At 42.6% G+C, this 17,354-nt stretch overlaps 1 protein-coding gene across 1 annotated transcript in view; it reads right to left on the bottom strand.

The window, feature by feature from the left end:
• The window catches only part of LOC146854203 (solute carrier family 23 member 1-like), a 411,177-nt gene that overhangs the window by 41,242 nt on the left and 352,581 nt on the right, over positions 1-17,354 (bottom strand). The window contains exons 9-11 of the mRNA XM_085651985.1: positions 14,824-14,988; positions 11,538-11,646; positions 4,880-4,975 (exon numbers count right to left, since the gene is read on the bottom strand). Of these exons, the coding sequence (XP_085508111.1) occupies positions 4,880-4,975; positions 11,538-11,646; positions 14,824-14,988 (370 nt within the window). The remainder of the gene's footprint in view (positions 1-4,879; positions 4,976-11,537; positions 11,647-14,823; positions 14,989-17,354) is intronic.

Raw genomic sequence — 17,354 nt, 5'->3', positions numbered from 1 at the left:
CCATGTTCAGGGAGGTACTGGTCTGAGGTAGCCACCCTGAGGACCAAAAGTTGGCTACTATTGTGGTCATTCCAAAGAAGGGTAAACCCCTGACAGACTGCAACTCCTATTATCTAATATCGTTGCTAAATATGGAGGTGAAGGTACTGGCAAAAGTCTGAGCTACAAGACTCGCTGGTATAATAATGTCCATAGTACACCCTGCTCAATCTGGCTTTATGCCGCGTAGGAGTACTTGGCTCAATTTAAGAAGATTATACGGGGTCCAATGTCTTGGCAGCACTGAGACTAAAAGAGAATGCAGTTTTACTGTTTTTGGACGCCTGAATGGCATTCAACAGCATTTAATGGAATTACTTATTCGTGGTGTTGGAGCGGTTTGGATTTGGTCCAAAATTCAGAGCCTGGGTTCGGTTACTGTAATTTAATCCGATGGCAAGAGTGAAGGTAAATGGCGCGGTGTCCCAATCACTGGCCCTGCATAAAGGTGCTAGACAGAGATGCCCTCTCTCCCCTATGCTCTTTGCCTTGGCGTTGGAGCCCTTAGCGGCATGGGTCCGAGGTGACCCGATGATACGGGGTATCCTGGGAGTGATGGATGGGATGAGAAAATATCTCTATATGTGGATGTGTACTCCTATACACCACAAGCCCAAAATCATCGATAGGCCGTATCCTCCATATATTTAACCTCTTTGTGGGGTATTCTGGCTACCAAGTAAACTGGGACAAATCCCTGATCGACGTGCTTGCCGGACCCGTTCTTGCTCTACCATCCAGCACTTGAGCACTAATGGTCAAAGACAAGTTTAAATACTTAGGAATAATAATTTCTAAAACAGACACGGAATTCCTAGAAGAAAACTTAATGCCCAAATTAGATAGGCTTCGAAGGGACGTCAAACATTGGAGACAACTCCTGCTGTCTCTGATAGGACGGGCAACATTGTTCAAAATGATGGCGCTGCCACGATTTCTAAATGTCCTGCAAAATATGCCATGTAGGATGCCACTGGAATTTTTTCGGAAAGTAGATAGTGAAATAAGATCGCTTTTATGGGAAGGGGGAAGCCTGAGAATAGCACTACACAAACTCCAGAAGTGAGTGTTTGAGGGTAGTTTGGCAATCCCAGACATAAGGAAATATTATTGGGCATCACAATTGGTTACAATCAATGAGTGGGTATTCATGGGGCGAGATGAACCCCCCTATAGGGTGAACCATCTATCAATGGGGAAGAGAGCATACCAAGTGGCACTTTACCATAAAAGGGTGGGAAAGCAGCTGCCACCACACACCCAACAGGTGATTCACATATGGAGGAAGGCAACAACATTTTTGGGTTGGGACGGAAAACTAACAGAGAAAACCCCATTGTGGGATAGTGACCTCCTAAGGGATGTTGGAGGACTACAGGGGTTTCGCAAATGGGGAATATTCGGGATAGATATCTGGGGGACGTGTGGAGAGGGCAAAAGATGATTAAGGTTCACGTTCTACAAAAGGAATACGAAATGCCTGATTCCGAAGACTACAGATATATTCAATTAAAACATGCACTGCAATGTCATGTACCAGACGGTGAACACATAGCAGAATACACACGCCTAGAGGACAGAATCTTATTAGATCCTATGGCATCTAAATCAACCTTTCTAATATATAAAAAAATAATGAATAATACTCCAGACCTGTTAGTGTCTCTTCAAGCGGCATGGGAGATTGACCTAGGTTTAATGGAGGAAGACGGCTGGGCAGAGGCCATACAGAGCCCAAGGGAGGTGGCAATAAGGGCGAGATTCCGTCTCATACAATTACACATATTACATAGATCCTATACATCTAGAGCTCTCCTATACCAAATGAACCGCAGTGAGGCTGGCTTATGCACACATGGTTGTGGGCAAGGGGCACCATCTACCAAAAGCTATGGGTTTGCCCGTATATACAAAAGTACTGGAAAGAAATAACCCAGATAATAGTTGAGGTGGTGGGACAAGAAGTCCCTAGGAATGCCAAATGGCATATATTATGTGTGACAGGAGAAGATAGATGACCTAAATATGTAACACATTGGCTTACAACAGCATGACATTGTAGCCAAAATAAACATAGCAAGGGCATGGTGAAAGAACCAACCACCAACAGTGATTCAGTGATGCGGAGAACTGGACTGGTGCTGTGAGGCAGAAAAAGTGGTGTTTCAGAGCAGAGGTTGCCCTAAGAAATGGTATAAAATTTGGGGTTGTTGGACGAAGTATAGAAGACACTGAGGCCTGCATGAATCACTTTTTTATAATGTATGAAGTGTTTCTTTCAAAGATCAAGAAACGGAGGAGTGCTGTGGATGACATTGAACTCGTTAATGCAATACCTTATTATAAATGTAGTGAGAGAGTATGCTATCCCCGTAATCTGTTGTATGATATCTAAATGTACGCCAAATTTGTTAATAAACATAATCTAAAGAAAAATTAAAAAAACTGTGGACATTTCTGAAAACCAGTGACTGAAGAGAAACCAGGCTAGTATGGCTTGCATGGATCCTATAATGTTTTCATTCACAGAATACCTTGCAAATATCAGGGTCAAATTATGTAATTTCCCCAAATTTATGTGACAGAAATCTCAGGACCATCCCGCATTCTCACATTTGTCCCGAGAAAAATAGTGCCTCACATGTGTACGTGGTTCTAAAGCACATCACTGGAATAGTCAAAAACATTTTACCAGGAGAAGTGTGGGGACAATGGGTGGTAGGTCTTCTGGTGATCTCTACAAATTTCGGAACTTTTTAAGAAATGTGAGCAAAATCTGTGATTTCTCCACAAAGTTTGATGTATGCAGGTCATTCTTAACTGCCACTGCGAACATCATCCCAAGAAATATTGCAATTCAAAGCAAAATCTTGGTGTTTTCATGTTTGCATTTTTCCTGTATTCCACCGTGTGATAGGTTCTCTCACATGCGTGGGTTACTTTTTAGATTGGGTGAAGTGTGGGAATGTTTATATATTAATTTTCTCTACACTTCTGGCTTTCAATTGTTAGTCAGAGAGCACATTTAATAAAACAACCTCAGTTTTTTTTCTTTATTAGCTTTCACCTTGTGAAGTGATGCATAGGACAACCACATAAAAAATTATAAGCCATAGCGCTGTTGATGGCTCGTGGGTATCGTATGTTTTTGGACAACCACTATACACTTCTGCAACTGGAAGAGTTTACCATTGCTACTTATTTCTATTTTTCCCACTTAGATCATTTTTTTTTATTTCATTGATTGGTTTCTTTAGGAAAATCATGTGCAATCTAGACAAATAACCTCTAACTGAATTCAGTGGGATGAATGCATTTTAAACACACATTTATAAGTTTCTGTTACAAACATGCACTAGGTTCCCATATGTTTCAACGTGGCTTTCGAAAGTAAAATTTAGAATTATTTTAATATTTCACCACCTTAGTGCATCCATGAACTAGAAGCAACACTTACAAGCGGAACCTAGGCATTTGACCAACACTTTAACATTGCAATTTTGTGATTTCTAATATAATTAATAAGCAGCACACAATTTGTGAAATGACAACTAGCATATGAGCAAAGGTCACATGACTTGGAATTCTGTTTCAGGAGCAAATAGAGTGAATGGATGACAAGTAATCATCTAAAATTAAACCCCAATAACAGAGAGCTGATCCCAACGGGTGTGCCAGCCAACCCATGGAACTCCAAATTCTGGCCACCTCAATTATGAAACCCCCCACTCCCAGGGTGCTCTATCAAAAGTCTGGGTATTATTTTCAGCAGTGACCTGTCTGCAAACGCCCAGATTGGGACAGTGGTCTCCTTCTCTTACTTCCAGCTGCGAAGAATCAGGAAGATTAGTAGATTTCTGACTACAGAAGCCCTAACCCAAGTCATCCTGGCGCTGGTAATCTCCCGCATTGACTATACCAACTCACTTTATGCAGGTATTCCAGCATATCATCTAAAGCGCCTGCAGTTAGTGCAAAATCAAGCGGACAGATTAATCAACCACCAACCCAAATGGCACTATGTTAAGCCATTAATGGAAAGTCTACAATGTCTCCCAGTTGCCAAACACTGCGCATTTAAGATGGGGTGTTTCACCTTTAAAGCTCTATACGGCAACAGCCCAGCATTTGTATCCTCTCGGATTCAGCGCTATGTTCCCACTTGGGACCTTAAGTCTTCTCATCTGAATTTTTGGGTTGTCTGTCCTTAAACGTAAGAAACACGGAGGACTAAGGTTTGCGGTCTTGGCCCCTCAATCCTGGAATTCTATCCCTGTAGAGATGAGATTACTGACCTGTTCGGCACAGTTTAGGAAACAGCTAAAGACCTGGTTGTTCCGCCAGGCATATAACTAAACCCCTCACAGCTGCAGCATTCCCTGAACTCTAGCGCCATGAAACCATTTGGTGTACGTGCGCTGTACAAGCTCATTTAACATAACATAACAGAGTTTCTCATTTGAAATGAAATTAGCCCCATTGTTGTCATCAAAACCCAAGTGTAAGGCTGTTCTAAGAATCAATTCCAAAGACAAAGAAAGCATCCTTCTCTCTAAATTTCTCCTGCACAAGTACACTCAATAGTTCACCCAAAACACCTCTCTGGTCATTTGGATGATCAGTCGCTAGTATTGCAGTTTCAACAGAAGAATTAAGTGCTGTGGTTGTTTTGTAGACTTTATAATGCAGAGTAGCAATTGGATATGGCACTTGCAAACCAAGGCAATAAGAATATTTCACAGAAACAGCAATTGTTTTCTGATCTGATGATCCTACTACTGCAAAGGGGTGAAGAGAGCCTTGAGAATCCTAGATTAAGAATGGTGATGAAAGGAATTACCTGGAATGGTGTTGTCCAGAATAAAGCCGAAGAACCCTCCCACAAACATTCCAGTAGTGAGTAGGACAAGGATCACTTGGTCGAGCTGGACAATCCCTATAAAGCATGTAAAAGAAAAGTTGTTAAACAAGTCATGAGACGTAGCACAGCTAACTCTAACAAACGTCTTTGTTATTATTCATATCAGTGAAGAATGTTAAAGAGTATTCATGACTCCGATTTTGCATTTCTTGCTGTGGTATACTGTAGACACATAGAGGTATAGTCACAAAAATAAATGTATGCGTAACTATATTCACACTTGTAAATGTACTCTTACACATTGTAGTAAATGTACTGCTATTGGCTATTTATCATTTCAGAGTGTAAATTTACTACACATTTTTTACATACATGTCACCACTGTGAGAAGTTGGCCTGGTATATGCTGTCCACTAGTTAAAGAGGGCAACTTGTACCAGTCCAAACAACCCTTATTGATGATTAGGTTAAAGACTACCTCTATTGAAAGCTATCCTAGTGGTAGCTATGGAGAGCAGCCTTCAGGCTAAGTCTTGAAGGAATGTAAAGCAGCTTGGTTTACCAGATTATAACCTCCTGAAGGACCAAATGAAAGGAGAACCACACAAGGTAAATATATAAAATATATGTATTTATTACTAAACACTCTCTACTAACCTCTTTATGAGATTATAGAGCAAGGCACACAATATTACAGTTCTAAAATGACAGTAAATAGCACAATATACAATGGGCCCCAGGGGGAGACCAAACCATATATTAAGAAAGTGGTATAAGAACCATGACTTGACTAGACACAGTGCCTAGAGCACGTAGAATCGCTGGGCCCCCAAGGAACCACCCAAGGTATTGACACAGGGGACCCACGGGGGAAGCGTGCAGTGTGAGAACACAACCGCGAGCTCCATGCAATCCTATGGGAAAGCCGTGGTTGGAATTTTAAAGATTACGGACACTTAGGAGAGGACTTGGAGCAAACCCTTTTAGACTTAGAAGCTTCTAAGGCTAGCGCCCATGTGAGCACCGGAGTACTTGTGTTACCTAACCCAGGGAAGCCGGGTGCATAGGTGTCAAATGGTGTCGGGAATCTTCGCTGTTTTCAATGGCGAGTTGCTACAAAGTGCTGCTGCCGTAGAAAGGAAAAGTGTCCGGTGTGATCCAAGCCTGGCTCGAAGATGAGACAAACCTGAAAGCAGAGGGGACAGCGTCTGGGTCACTTGCCAGTGACCAGGGTCATGATGGACGAATGCCCACCGATGTCGGTGTTTCAGGTGCGATGAGGTGAAGCTTGACTCCACTGGCCCGGGGACCAGAAGATGTAGACGATGACCAAAGTCCGCAGGCGAGCTGTCCCCTGAAGGATGTAGAGTGCTGGGGGGTCGGAGTCAGGATTGGAGACCAACAAGCCTCGGCAACGGCAACCCACGCGGTGAGAGTAAAAAGGCTTCGGTGTAGACCAGCAAGGTCCTGTGGACTCCCCAAGTGATGGAGAGTCAGGGCATGTCTGGAGTAACCAAGTCTACAGACAAGGGATCGCGATGGGACCTCAAGAGGAATCACTCAATACCAGCCCACGGGACACTCATGGAGTGTAGGCCAGAAATCTTTGGTGGAATCACTGCTCGGGTCTGGACTACAAGTAGCCCAAAGCACAGGCTCAGGGATCGCCAAAAAGCATATACTGCTGCAAATGTGCACGGTGTCCAGGGGTTCGGGTTGCAAGGTCCCCACGAGGGCTTTGGATCTCAGGTTTGCTGAGAGCACGGATCTGCCTCAGGAAAGCTTGGAAACCCACCTCCGGTGTTGCAAAATCTTCGGCGTCCTTCAGGAGCTGCGTAGTTGCAAACCGGACAGATGTGTCTTTGGTGCCTTTACTCCAAGGGAGATTCTTCGGTCATCCAACGTTGTGTAGATAGGTGAAGTTCTGGGATTCTGTAGCAGAGTTTCGTCCAGGTAAAATCTAAAGTCCTGTAGCCAGGGGTTCCTACTTTATACCCAAGGAAGGGGTGGGACAAACTCTGGGGACCCACCTATGGGAGGATCAGGACAGAGGGGTGACTACACCCATGTCCTTTATCCAGTTTAGCTCCAGAGCAGTGGCTGGTAGCCCCTGCAAACGGTTTGAGGTGGACTATGCACAGGAACATCAAATGTGCCCCCAATGCAGACTTCAAAGCACTCTCACAGTGCACCCACCCAGCCCCAATACACTAAAGCCTGTCTGGGAGATGGCCACACCTCCCTGTGACAGGAAACCTATTGTCCAGCCGTCCCCTGCCGGAGTTTCGGCCAGCAGCAGGAGGGCAGACTCGTGTCTGTGGCTGGCAGCATCCATTTCGTGATGCTAGAGCTTGGAAAGCTGGTACCGGGTGTACCGGTGCTGTCATATTTCTCCTTCTAGTAGGGTGGAATCATACCTCCCACACCAGTTACTGGTGTGGAGGTATGATTCCAAGGTGTTTGACACCAAACACGACATGTTACCATGCAGCCGTTTTAAAGTTAGCATTTACCACGAGGTTATAATGCACTTAAGAATATATGGTATGGTTGCATCACAAACAACCCCGGAATAGAGGTTCCAAAGGCTGCAGAGGGGCTCTGCTCATGCATGGGCACCCTCTCACATAAAACCCAGCACCCTGCCTTCAGGATTGATAAGGCCTGCCATAGGGGTGACTGATAGGTTTATATGAGCAGTGATATGGATAGGTATAGTGAACCTATATCTAAGTAAGGGGTGCATGCACCACCTTACACAGGCTGCTGTAGCAGAACTGTGGTGTCATTTTGAATGGTCTCCCAGGGGTGGCATAATACATGCTGCAGCCCCTGAGAGGCCTCTTGGGTACCTATGCCCTTGGTATATAGTATACCATATACTAGGGACTTATAAGGGTACTCCATAATCCAATCTGGAGTGTACCTAAGGTACTGGTAATCGAATTTATAGAGAAAGCAGATAGACTGGGGTCCTGATTAGCAGGATCCCAGTCAGACTAAGTCGAAAAACAGTGAAACATCAGAAAAAAGTGGGGGTAACTATAAGAAGCAGATCCTACTCTCCTACAACCACCCCCTGAAACATGGAGTGGAGCCATATTTACGAGTTTTAAGTTACTACAGCTAAAAAAAACCCTTACATAAGTAAATAGAAACATTATACTTTGTGTGGGGCTATTTTTTAATAAATCTTTAAAAATTCTCAATTACGTTAATAGTGTAAAATTACTACCACTATCTTTTCACATGTAAGCAGAGTCCGCCCCACTGGGATAGACTTTTCCCTATAGTAAAGTTTAGAGAAAATGTAAACAGTTTATTACATTTTTCTTTTTTTTAAACTTTTTATTGTTTTTGTTAGTAACAAAACAACAAGACACTTGAGTAGACATTTTGTTCGTATCTTTTGACAATACATCATCCCAATTTACACCACGGACAGAAACAACATATCGGTGATGTAGTCCATGGCCGGCATCAACCGTTCCCATTGCCGCCCCAACATCTACTGCATCAATATGAATCAGAGGTGTCAATTACACTTTTTTTTAAAGTAAAAAAATGTTATGTCAAGTATTTTTTTTTTTTTTATTGAGCAGCTAGGATGGGCATAAAAACATTATACAATAATCAATCAATGATCAGGGATAGAAAAACTTATGGAAACATCAAACAAGATCAATAAAATCCTTAATTAATTAATAGCATTTAGCTGTTATGGTTAATACAGAGCAGGAAACCGGTACAAAAAGTGTAACATACAGTCGTTTCTAAAATCACAATTGCAGAAGGATACAAATGGTGCAAAATACTTAAACATGAAATATATAGACAACCCTACATTATAGTTCTTATCGTTTCCTTTTGCCAACCCAGAAGAGATGAACATATTTACTAATCCTGGACTTCTTATATAAAAAAAGTGTCCTATGCTAAAGTGCTAAGTTCCGGACATTAATTGATCACTACTAAAAAATTTAGAGTTCCTAGTAAACTTATTCATTGCCCCAACTCTTTTGGCGCAGGCCTCTTCAAACTATTTTGTCCTTTTCATTTTATTCACCCATTTTAGATAAGAAGGAAACTCCTTTGATCTCCAATTTTGAAGGATTAAGGAGCGGGCCACTAAAGAACAGATCACCGTATAAAATTCTTCGGCTTTGGACAAGTCAGATCTTTTTGTTGAGATACCAAATAAAGCAACCTCAGCTTCAGGATCAAGCGTCTTGTCGATGGCCTGACTTATTGCTAAAAAAAATGTACGCCAAAATATTTCGAGTTTGGGGCAAGTAAAAAAAATGTGAAGCCAATCGCCCCCCCTCTCGAAGTTGGCATCGGAAGCATTTATTTTCGACTCCCGGAAAGCGTTTATTTAAAGCTTTTTGGAGTAAAATAGGCCAGCCAATGGGATAAAAACGACATCCTTTTGAAATTGGCAGCTCTAAGGGCCTTGCTCCCATTTCTGCCTCGAAAAGGAGCAGTTAGTTTCATAAGTTATTTTGGCCAAGATACCTTCAACCAAAGACGGCTCTTCGCCCTTACTCAATAAAGTATACCAGTTCACCACTCCTTTTAATTTCGCTTTATAAAGGGCATTAGCCAGAGATGATGGTGGCCCGCATTCCGAAAGACTGTATTTATTTATTACATTTACAATCTGCAAATATTCCAAAAACCCCGTCTTTAATTGATGACTAGACCTGTCCTGGACCTCTTGCCAGGTGATAAGTTTCCAGCTTAGAAAAAAAGAGCCCAAATCACCCAACCCAGAATCTCTCCATTTTTTGAGCTTACTAGAATGAATTTGCAGCCCAAAGATCTTACACTCTTCCAGTTTTAGGTAATAAAAACCACCGGACCCTACCAGTTTAAAACAAGACCGTAGTCTGTCGGAGAATTCCCAAATGGTCTTATACCTGGTCTTTTTGGGTAGTTTAATTGTTTTTAAAAAAATCGGAACTTGCGAACCTGCTTCTTGTATCATTCTGTGAAAAAAAAACATATCAAGCAGCCCATTGGGATCCAATAAACGTGCTGCAAGATCCATAATCGCTGCCATATAATAAAAACGAATATTTGGCAATGCTAGACCCCCTTGAGCAGTTCCCAACTGCAATACTGACAACTTGACCCTGGATGCTTTCTCATTCCAAACAAAATCCCTGATCAATGACTCAATTTCTCGAAATAAATTAGAGTTGATCTTTAACGGAACATTTATAAAGAGAAAAATTAATAAGGGGAGTATTGACATTTTAATTAATGCTACACGGCCAATTAAGGTTAAAGGAAGAAGAGTCCATCTCTCAAGCAGAATTTTTATTTTATTACGCATAAATAAATAGTTCAAACTGAATAGTTGATCGAAATGATTAGAAACATAGATACCCAAGTATCTAATTGGTTCTGTTTTAGGGCTTGAGATTTAAGATTTAAAGGCAAAAAATTACAATCAGCGTTCATTACTAGAATCTCTGTTTTATTTTGATTAATTTTATATCCACCGATCTGTTCAAATAGACAAAATTAAAATAGAACCTGATCAAAATTGTATTTATCAGGTCGTAGATATAAGATTATATCATCGGCGAATAGTTTTAATTTCGCCATTCCTTCTATTGGTGCTTTGATTTCAGGATTTTCACGAATTCTTAATTCTAGGGGCTCAATAAAAAAAGTAAACAAAATGGGGGACATCGGGCACCCTTGTCTGGTTCCTCGATTAATATTGATTGTCCCTATCGCATTGGGATTAACTACCACCCTGGCTTGGGCACCTTGATAAATATTTTTCAACAGAGTAATTATCTGGGTCGGGAAACCACATTTTTGCATACCGAGAAATAAAGCATCCCAGTTTACCAGGTCTAATGCATTTTCGGCATCGACCATTGAAACCAAAATTGGAATTTTGTTGATAGAAACATAATCAAGGGTCTGGATTAAAAACCTGGTATTTGACGACTTCGACCTCCCAGACACAAAGCCAGACTGGTCAGGGTGGATTAAAGCCTGGGCAATCGGGGTAAAACGCTGGGCCCATATTTTCATCAAAATCTTGAATTCAGCATTAAGAAGGCTGATTGGCCTATACGCATTCACATCTTTATGATCTTTCCCTTTTTTAACAAAACTGACGATGATAGACTCCTTAAACCTCGGGGGGGACAATGCCTCCCGATTTAACAACATTGAATAATTTGACCAGAAAAGGAGTCAATTCTTTAGCAAAGATTTTATAGAACTCAATTGGGAGCCCGTCTGCTCCACAGGCTTTCGCCCCAGCTATGGATTTAACTGTCAAGTATGAATGCAAATTAGTTTTATTTATTTAAATGTAGAACAAAATAAAAGGATAAAGAAGTATTCACTTAATTGTGAATTAAATATTTAATTTATTAAATGAAAATTCTGTTTTTAAAGATTTAATTTAAAAAATCCCACCTGTCACAGATAGGAAAGTTACAAACAGCATGGTTGGTGCTTCAGAAAATGAGCATGGCTAATTATAACATGTTTGTTATCTTTTATTATTATATGTTAGCACCTTCCTATTATACTAAGCCCATTTCGTCTGTTCTTCTGGCTAGATGTTTGTTTCCTAAAAAATAGCACTAAGAATATTTGTACTCACCGGTCTGGATGAGTTTTGTATTCTTGTTGACCCAGTTAGGAATAGTAAGTCCCGAAAAAATGGAAAATCCAATAATAAATATATTTCTTGAGGAATTCATATCTGCATACTGGGGATAAAAAAACAGATTTTTTCCTTTTTGTACACTGTCTTAAAAACACAAATACATATTTTGACACACTGACACACCCTAGTTGATAGATAGCGGATGCCCAGAAATTTGTTCTGCTGCATTTGTGTGCCGTTTTGTGTTCCCCTTATTTTTCTTTTTTGTCGCCCTCCTCCGTGGCCCATCTTTCGCGCCATGATTTTTAGACTATCTGGCTTTGCCAATGTCGGAGGCTTTTACAATCTGCCGGCATTGGCAAAGGCAGAAGTAGAAACCAGCCATGTTAAAAACTTTGAAAAATATTTTCTATACTTCCAGATAGACCTCTATCTGTGACTCAATGTGCTCTGTATCTGTTAAAGTGGCCCACCATACTAAGCAGCACAAGTAGATGCACCATCTCCACAGTGAGCTCCGGCCTTGGGCAAGCAAAGAGGTGCGAATCCTATTCTGTGCCCCGACTATTCCACTGACAACACATTTTAAGCAATAACAAGCCACCCATAAATCACTTCCAGAGTTACAACAGCCACACCAGATGTTCTGTTTAAACTGGTGTGTACTTTCACTTACTGTCAGCTTGGCCACGGAAATTGACTGATACTGTGTGGTTGTGCAGCGACACATTTATTTCGCATAAGCAAATATAGCTCATGTGGTATTTGTGGGTCAGAGATGTGAAAACAGATTTCAGCTTTCAATTTGTTACAAAGTTATGGAGGATACATATTATATACTTTCGCCAGCCAAGAGCAGATTAAGAGCTATTCACATCTGTGGACTTAAGCGAGTAGTAATTAAGGTGGGCCGATGGGCCTGTCAGTGTTGGTCTTCCCCACCCAGTTTCAAACGTTTCCTGAACAATAGAGAGATTAATGGTGAGATCTTCTTTGACTTGTTTGACACTTCTGTCAACATCACATTGCTGAAAGAGCTGGAGAGTGCCACAAGGGATGGATCAGAACTAAATTTCATATGTCTACTATTTACATATTAGCTGTCACCCTTGAAAATCCTTTGCAGAGCCCTCTGTTCTTTGAATTGTGCATAGGAAGGAAGAGAAGATGAAGGAGAAAGACTTCTGCTTGCTGAGAATATGAAGATTCATTTTACTGTCTGGAGTAGGAAATTCCAGAAGAGATGAATGGTTCCCTGTCCTGAATCTGTGCCTGATCGGATCCTATACCAGGACTGTGAAAAGTCTCATGTAAGAGACCTGCAGCATGCTGTAGAGTCCATCACCTGTGGTCTCTTGTGTTCAATGGCCCTACAACAGAGATCATTTGCTCCCAGATAATTGGTGGGGGACTAGGAAGATCTTTTCAAGGTGTTGTCAATTTTGGGGATCCCTGTGTACAACCTTCTGAAGTGTCTTTGGTTCACTGGAAGTAGTCCTGAAGAAACCGGAAGCAAAAATATGTTGTTGCCTTGTTTGCTCTGAAGGTTTCCCTTGCTGCACTGACCAAGTTATCAAATGCAAGTTTGTTTTGACTTGAGCAGAAAAACTGGTTTCTCCTTGTGGATGCTTCTATTTGGTCAGTGTGGGAGGTCAGTCACATCTCACATCAACAAAGTGTCTCTTCAACCCTATTGCCTGCCAGTTGGATTACATGCAGATGAGACAGAAACGTTAATGCTCTGCATCAGTCAGCCATGTATGCGGATATAGGGAAATGGTATGTCACACCCTTACAATGAAAGCTTTTGGAGCTGGATAGGCTGTAGATCCAGCAGCCCACCCAACCCATAATGCAGTTTCCTGTCCTGTAGCCTACTGACATTTTCCCCTTTGTCCTCTGTTGCCAGCCAAGCAGAGTACAGGACTCAAGCTGTACTAGATTTCAGAAGCAAGCACAGGCATCATGGTTACTGAACAACATTATATGTATAGATTGCTTCACATATAATTAATTGAAGGGCACAATTCCTCCATTGTAGTCATAGGGCCTGAATACAGCTTGCTCATAATATTCCGACCCATGGGTAAACTTCTGCTTACACATGGGTCTGAATTACGAGTTTGAAGGTATTTAATGCATCCAATATTTATCGTATGTGTTAATTATTTAACAGGTATTACATTTGGCAGGTTAAACTTGTTCATGGATGATTCTGAATTACGAGTTTGAAGGTATTTAACACATCCGATAGTTATCGGATGTGTTAAATATCTCAACCTTTGTTGAATTTCAACAGGTCACACCTGCCAAATTTTAACAGGGGAAAACTTACGGTATTTACTGTATCACACAGATTTTGGTGCATTAAACACCAAGATACGCATGTTATTCCCCATAAACGCTCAATAGGTGTTATTTATCGCACCAGATAAATAACATACCCCGTGGTGCCGTTATTTATCAGAAGCGATAAATAACATCTTAACCCATAATCAGGTCCATAGTCTTGTAAAGAACGTGTGGATAATCCAAAACCATAGCCTGTCTATGATGATCTCTTGGTAAACTTGTTGCAGACATAGGATGCAGGACACATAGAAAGACAAAGGATGCAGCACACATTGAAAGAGGAAAACTTTTTCTCCTTGTTATGCCTCACCTCGGGAGACGTAAGATTTACATGGTCTTGCAAATCTGGGAAAGCATCAAAATCCATGTGTGGTAACACCCACCGCAATGTCCATGAAACGACTCCCGAGTGTAGAGTAAGGTAATGAAGCAATTTGCATGAGAACACCCACTGCAACGCCCATAGAACGCCTCTCCAGAGCGCAGAGTAAGGCAATGCAGCGATCTGCGCTGCCTTGCCTTACTCCGTATCTATGAGACCATTCAAAGCCATGTAAAGTGGCTTTGCATGGCTTCATAGATATGACTTCATGGTTTGCACTGCCGGAGCAACACAAAAAGTTAAGCTACAGGGCGCTTCTTCAAGCTTCAGTGACCAGAGACACCGTGCAGTCTGGATGATTAATTGGGGTTCAACAAGTCCAGGTGAGAATCTGGACAGTTGTGTGAGAGATGCAAGGTGATGGAACTGGAGTTGAAGCACAGATGCTGCTCCACTAAAGATCAGGATCAGGATGGATAAGATCCATCAGCAGTGACTTTTAGAGGCACACGTAACTACATGCACGCCCATACACACTTCTCCATAAACCATTAAAACTATATATATTGACTGATTGCTTGTTAAATCATAAACCCAATGATATACCTGCAGATTAGAAATTCCAACAGCAGCAATGACTCCGAACATCACCAGAAACATTCCTCCGATCACAGGTGTTGGAATTGTGGCAAATACCGCTCCAATCTTACTAAAGACGCCCATCAGAAGCATCATTACCCCTCCAGCGATTATTACCATCCGGCTTCCCACCTGTTTCAAGGGGTGGGTAAATAAATTGAGAAATGATTTCAGCAAAACAAGAGGAGACGTTTATCAATATTCAGTAACAATCAGAACTCAAAATGGTAACCAGCAATCCTAAATTCAAAAATTAGTAAATACGTATTGGTTTAAACTATGGTATTAAAATTAAATTCCAAACAATAGATAGCTTGCTAAGCTGAGAAAAGATTTCAGGAAGATGCAGGTGCCAAATAATCAATGTTTCCCTCACTCTTCTTTTCACCACTGACAAAGTAGTCTCATTTTTTATTCTGTTACAAATCAAGCCGAGTTACTCTCTAACCTGGCACATAGCGTGGCGTCAGGCAGGGGTGTGTTAGCCCCTCTTTTATTCATTTTGTATGTGGATGATCTCCATCTCAACACCTTTAGATGCAACTCATGACGTCCCAGTAATCAGGGGCAACCCACTTCCAGCCTTCTTGTACGCAGATGATGCAGTGCTCATAGCACGTACAACTAGGGCACTGCGCCTCCTAGTATACGCCTTTACCAACTTCATGGTCTCCCTCGACCTGCATTACAACAAACCAATGATGGACGGAATGCTGACAATGCAGACATTCTCCCCCAGTCAAGAGATCTGGGTTAAATCCATCGTTCTTTTGCCCACTACGCCACCCCAGTTTAGACATGGCCATATGCAAATCAGTCTTGACCCTGTGCCTCATGGGAACAGTCCAGCCCGAACTGCCAAGCCATGTCTTCCCTGGACCGGAATCAAGCATCCTAGGACCGGTTTCTGGCTATCAGCCGTCATCAGCCAGGATAGCTTGACTCCAGTGGCGTAGTGAGCACGGGTCCCACGTCTGGGAATACCCATCCCACTTAGGGCGAAAAGCGTTACAACAAACCAATGATGGACGGAATGCTGACAATGCAGACATTCTCCCCCAGTCAAGAGATCTGGGTTAAATCCATCGTTCTTTTGCCCACTACGCCACCCCAGTTTAGACATGGCCATATGCAAATCAGTCTTGACCCTGTGCCTCATGGGAACAGTCCAGCCCGAACTGCCAAGCCATGTCTTCCCTGGACCGGAATCAAGCACCCTAGGACCGGTTTCTGGCTATCAGCCGTCATCAGCCAGGATAGCTTGACTCCAGTGGCATAGTGAGCACGGGTCCCACGTCTGGGAATACCCATCCCACTTAGGGCGAAAAGCGTTACAACAAACCAATGATGGACGGAATGCTGACAATGCAGACATTCTCCCCCAGTCAAGAGATCTGGGTTAAATCCATCGTTCTTTTGCCCACTACGCCACCCCAGTTTAGACATGGCCATATGCAAATCAGTCTTGACCCTGTGCCTCATGGGAACAGTCCAGCCCGAACTGCCAAGCCATGTCTTCCCTGGACCGGAATCAAGCATCCTAGGACCGGTTTCTGGCTATCAGCCGTCATCAGCCAGGATAGCTTGACTCCAGTGGCGTAGTGAGCACGGGTCCCACGTCTGGGAATACCCATCCCACTTAAGGCGAAAAGCGTTACAACAAACCAATGATGGACGGAATGCTGACAAAGCAGACATTCTCCCCCAGTCAAGAGATCTGGGTTAAATCCATCGTTCTTTTGCCCACTACGCCACCCCAGTTTAGACATGGCCATATGCAAATCAGTCTTGACCCTGTGCCTCAAGGGAACAGTCCAGCCCGAACTGCCAAGCCATGTCTTCCCTGGACCGGAATCAAGCATCCTAGGACCGGTTTCTGGCTATCAGCCGTCATCAGCCAGGATAGCTTGACTCCAGTGGCGTAGTGAGCACGGGTCCCACGTCTGGGAATACCCATCCCACTTAGGGCGAAAAGCGTTACAACAAACCAATGATGGACGGAATGCTGACAATGCAGACATTCTCCCCCAGTCAAGAGATCTGGGTTAAATCCATCGTTCTTTTGCCCACTACGCCACCCCAGTTTAGACATGGCCATATGCAAATCAGTCTTGACCCTGTGCCTCATGGGAACAGTCCAGCCCGAACTGCCAAGCCATGTCTTCCCTGGACCGGAATCAAGCATCCTAGGACCGGTTTCTGGCTATCAGCCGTCATCAGCCAGGATAGCTTGACTCCAGTGGCGTAATGACCCTAAGTCCAGGCCCCTATCAACCTTGTCAATTGACCCCAACACTCTCACCAGTACAAGCACCTTCACTTATCTGGGTATCTATTTCTCCTCCCAAGCGTCATGGTCTTTTAACATCTCTCATCGTACAACAAAATGTCCTGCGGCCAACGGGTCCCTATGCTGTTTTCCCCCACCCCTGGGTAGTGGATTTCTAGACATATTGTTAAAAATATATATATCCTAGTGCCATCCAATTGCTGTGTAT

This window comes from Triturus cristatus, chromosome 4_1 (genome assembly GCF_964204655.1).
Source record: "Triturus cristatus chromosome 4_1, aTriCri1.1, whole genome shotgun sequence".
NCBI classification, from domain to species: Eukaryota; Metazoa; Chordata; class Amphibia; order Caudata; family Salamandridae; genus Triturus; species Triturus cristatus.
Note: the sequence above shows the minus strand (reverse complement) of the source record. Positions and strands in the feature narration are given on the sequence as shown.